We start from the raw sequence: 5000 nt of genomic DNA on the forward strand, positions 1-5000 counted from the left end.
GGTCGATGTGCCCTGTGAGAAAGAGCAACCTGATCCAGAGCAGATCTCTCTCTCTCTCTCTCTCTCTCTCTCTCTCTCTCTCTCTCTCTCTCTCTCTCTCTCTCTCTCTCTCTCTCTCTCTCTCTCTCTCTCTCTCTCTCTCTCTCTCTCTCTCTCTCTCGATGTGTATGGGGAAATATAATTTTCTCAGTAGCCCTACTGTAGACAGGCCGGACTGGCCATCGGGAGCACCGGGAGTTTTCCCGGTGGCCTGGCCTGCACAGATAAAAAAAAAAAAAAAATTATTAAAAAAAAAAAAAATATATATTTTTTTTATTATAATTTTTTTTTTTTTTTGCCAGGCCATTGTTTCTAGTTGTGGCGGCGGCGCGGCGCGATAGTTTTTAGATAACCAGGTGGGTGGGGAACAACCAGGATTTCACTGGCTGCCACAGAGTTGGAGAACTATCTGACTCTCTCCCTCACGCGGACACACACACACACACACAATGGAGCCGTGCTGCCGCTTGTGATTGGTGGAGGCGGGACCAGGCGATACAACTGATTGACCGTGGAGGCGGCGAATGGAATGGCAGATGGCACACTCCCAAAAGGAGTTGTTAAATCTGACATTACAAAAAACAATATGTGGTGGGGCTGAAGTTGAATAAACAATTTATGAAAGAGAGAGTCAAAATAATTCCAAGATAATTCAAAGATTACACACCTTTGCCACATTGGCTACAAACATAATCACTGCAAAGTTATCAAAAAAATAAGAATCTGATCAGACACAAGGGTTAAGTTGTTGTTCCCTTTCTAATTTCCTCAAACATCTAGTCTAGTTAATGTGATCAATATTATTTGACAATTGGTGCTTTTTGTTGGAAATTTCAGTCAGTGAGCTCATACTTTGAGCTAATTTTATAGTTAAAATGATTGAGACAACGCAATCTTCTGTCTTCGTTGTGCATGCATGCGTGTGCTCACCACACGTGATACATGTGTCACTATTCTGGCAGTGGCTACTGTTATTATAGTATTGTAATGAAAGGTCTGTTATTTAATGTTTGTGTAAAGGGCTATTTTAACTGTTGATGGGTAGTGCATCAGTAAAGTGAATATGGTATTGTGCTCTTGCCTTGTTTGAATAGCTGGAGAGAGTGGTTAACTGTATTATAATAGTAAATAGAAAAATATGTTGTGCTCTTGCTTTTTTCTTTTTGAAGGTGGAGAGAGTACCATTGCTAGTGCCACAACAGTTTATTTGAGGTTCATAACAGTACATTGTACTAAGCAATTGTTGGCTCATTAGTTTGTGATTCACATGCACTAAAATTCACCAGAATGCAGGAAATTAAGTCTTTGTAACTCAAATTTTCCGGGTGGGGGGCCCCCAGACCCCCCACTTAAAAAGTGGCCTGATTGGGGCTATATTTCGCGCTATATCTCCCGGTATGAATTATTACCCCAGTCCGGCCCTGACTGTAGATGTAAGGATTGTAATTGTAAATTGTAATCTCAGGCACACGAGAATAAATTAGATCAATCAGAAATATCTTGATCACAAGATGGAATCCTGTAGTATTTCTGGAGTGCGAAATGTATTTCCACTCAAACCATCTATTTAATCTGAGACACACGTCGAAAACAGATAAAGTAGGGCTGAGTGATATGGCCAAACATCACGATAATTTTTTTCATATCGTTCGATATCGATACGTATTGGTATTTGTATTAGTATTAAAAAAAAATGTATTATTATTATTTAGACAACAAATGTATGTTTATTTGCAGCAATTCTTTGTCGTTGCCGCCATCTTTAGTGTTACAGCCCCTCACACTCCAGTTCTCAGGCTGTAGCTGGTTTGAAAGCGAAAGTACCAAAAAGGTGGCTGTGGCTGCAGGGGAGTGAACAGTTCTGGCTCTGCTAGTTTCTTTTCTATCTTTTGGCGCTTTTTTGGTGGACAAACCACCGCACACATGCACCGTGACTCGTGACTGGAGACTAGCTCTGCTAGCACACATAGCCTACTGTGTACAGACGGTTTTAAACTGTATTTTACATTAGAAAGCAAACAAAAGAAATGGACAAGAGAAAAATAAATCTCAATTTGGTCAGTATTGTCATTTGGACAAGCAAAGCCATTACTTTAAGTTGCAGGCAAGAAAGACGTAGTATGTCCACTGTCTCTGGTTTTAAAGCTGCCCTGTTGCATTTTTCTTTTTTTTTTATCCACTTTTTCTCACCATTTTAAATTTTTCTCCCATCCCAATTTCATATATCCAATTCTTCCCTCCCCTGTCTTGAACGTTGCTAGACTATGCCTCCCACAGGTCGGTTGTAGTGAGGACAGAAGCCTTGCATCACGTGTCCCCTCCGGTACACGAGGAGGCAGCCTGTCGCATATTTTCACCGCAGCAGCTCGAACTCTGTGGCGAGGAGTAACTCGTGGGAGGCTCACGCTGCCCCTGTCACTTCCTGCTTCTGTCGCACCGGCGTCACCAAACCGACCTGTAGGAGTCGCTGTCCACAACGTCAAATCCCCACCCACCGGCTTTCCCACCCTCTAACACTTGCCAATTGTGTTAGTATGAACGACCGGCCAGCCGGTAGCAACGCAGAGAGCTGGGCTCGAACCCAGCGTCTTCTGCGTTAGAGGCGAGCGCCTTGCCCACTGCGCCAATCAGCCACCCTCCCTGTTGCATTTTTCGATTATTAAAATATATCGCGATAATTATCATTATCGTTTTATCGCCCAGCTCTAAGATAAAGTATGATTTCTTCAGCACTACGGCAAATGTAGACCATGTGTTACAGTAACACTAGATGAACTTGTACTTGCAAAAGAACAATGCATATGAGACATGATGACTGGAATAAGGGTCTATTATAGATTGGTCTTACAGACTGAGACTGGGGATAATTGAAACAGATTGGACTTGTGATAGATTGGGGATTTGTTCGGTGGTGAATGTAGGCCAATGCTTGATGGATGGGCCCGGCTCTGTGAGAGGTAATGTGGACGTATGGCTGTGACCGTGGGCTTAGCTCTTCCTGGGAATGTATGGTTATAATAATGATTGTGGGTCTCAGTGTGAGAGAACAAATCCTAAAATCATATGCAGTGTATTGCGTCGCCGGTCTCTCTCTCTCTCTCTCTCTCTTCTCTCTCTCTCTCTCTCTCTCTCTCTCTCTCTCTCTCTCTCTCTCTCTCTTCTCTCTCTCTCTCTCTCTCTCTCTCTCTCTCTCTCTCTCTCTCTCTCTCTCTCTCTCTCTAAACCACATCCCCTGGCAAGGTACTCATGTGTGATGAGCAATTGATGATGTCAAATGATATCGACTTGGCTTTGCTGTGTCTTTGTTTGTGTGTGTGTGTGTGTGTGTGTGTGTGTTTGTTTGTGTGCTTGTGTGTGTGTGATCTATCTGTTTGCCTGTCTCTGCCTTTCTTTGTCTCTTCCTCTCCCACTGTCTCACTTTTTGTGTTTCCTGTATCTCTCTCTCCCTCTCCCTCTCCCTATATATATACATAATGTTATAATGTTGTGTGTGTGTGTGTGTGTGTGTGTGTGTGTGTGTGTGTGTGTGTGTGTGTGTGTGTGTGTGTGTGTGTGTGTGTGTGTGTGGTGTGTGTGTGTGTGTGTGTGTGTGTGTGTGTGTGGTGTGTGTGTGTGTGTGTGTGCCGTCCATCCATCCATCCATCCATCCATCCAGCTCGGTCCAAGAGCATGGTCCTGGGGGAGCTGTCCCGGGTGTCGAGGCCCTGTTCCCCTCTGGACCAGGAGAGGGCACTGAAGGCCGGCTGGCTGAAGAGACAGCGCAGCATAATGAAGAACTGGCAGCTGCGTTGGTTCGTCCTGCGTGCAGAGGTTCTGTACTTCTATAAGGACCAGGATGAAGCCAAGGCACAGGTGACTCATGTTATCCACAACTGAACTGTTTTGAGACAACATTGATTACATTAGATTAGAATACAAATCTATTGTCATCATTATACAGTACAACGAAAAGAAGTTCGGCATCCAACCAGAGTGCAAATGTAACAGTAAAGTGCAATAGTAATATACAATGTACAGGTGATTAAACTGGGTATAAAATAGATAAATTAGTACTACTGACTCAGGGTAGTGCTAATTAGATGTATGTACAGAGTTGTAGTATTAATATGTAAAAGTGATACATGTATAAAGACAGCATGGTAGTAGTCATACTGGCCAGCAGGCAGCAGCGTAACTAGTAAGAGTAGGATATGTACAGATATAGATATAGTATCTACAGGTATGTAAAATGATTATATGCAGGTATATGTACAGACATATGGATAGGTATATATATATACACGGTAAGAATAAATATATATATACGGTATAATGATGATGACTCTTGTTGTTATGGTCCCTTTTTATCTACAAGGAATGTTAACAAACAGTGTATTATTTATTTATGTATTTATTTGTTCACTTATTTAACCTTTTATGCTCAGGAAAGGTTGACTGAGAACCGTTGCTCTTGGTCAGTAACATCCAGCATCCATAGAGTTACACGTAAAAACACAAAATCCAAATAGGTGGGCTAATACTTTACTTAGAGGAATGATTGAGGAACTATACGTCAACAAAGCGCTGATTCACCATCAGTTAGTCAAGTCTCAGACCTGATATCTCAATGTTTTTGTCAATTTGGAGCCTCTTATTTGTCAATAGCTGTATGTCTGTCTGGTCAATATCCAGTCATCCCTCAGGGGCCTGTCAATCCATTGTTTGTTGTCTTACTCTGTAAATAACCTATTGATTCCATGAAATCAAGATGAACCAGGAAGGCAAACAAGAGCAGACAAAATAACTTCACTCTGTTTATGTAGCGGTCATTACAGTAAAATGGCATTTCACGTACTGAGTTGATATTCCAAAGTCTCCAGTTTACTAGATATTTGGTTATAATTTTTTTAAATAAAAAATAAACAAATATATATATATATATATATATATATAGTATATATTTTACTAACATTATGCCTCCA

General features: G+C 41.6%; 1 protein-coding gene across 1 annotated transcript in view; it reads left to right on the forward strand.

Moving 5' to 3' along the window:
• Window positions 1–5000, forward strand: part of arhgap22a (Rho GTPase activating protein 22a) — a gene marked incomplete at both ends in the record, with an annotated part of 63618 nt that overhangs the window by 13306 nt on the left and 45312 nt on the right. The window contains one exon of the mRNA XM_084321421.1: window positions 3695–3891. Coding sequence (XP_084177547.1) covers window positions 3695–3891 — 197 coding nt within the window. The remainder of the gene's footprint in view (window positions 1–3694; window positions 3892–5000) is intronic.

The sequence above is a fragment of the Notolepis coatsorum genome (genome assembly GCF_963971535.1).
Source record: "Notolepis coatsorum genome assembly, chromosome: 9".
Lineage (NCBI taxonomy): Eukaryota > Metazoa > Chordata > Actinopteri > Aulopiformes > Paralepididae > Notolepis > Notolepis coatsorum.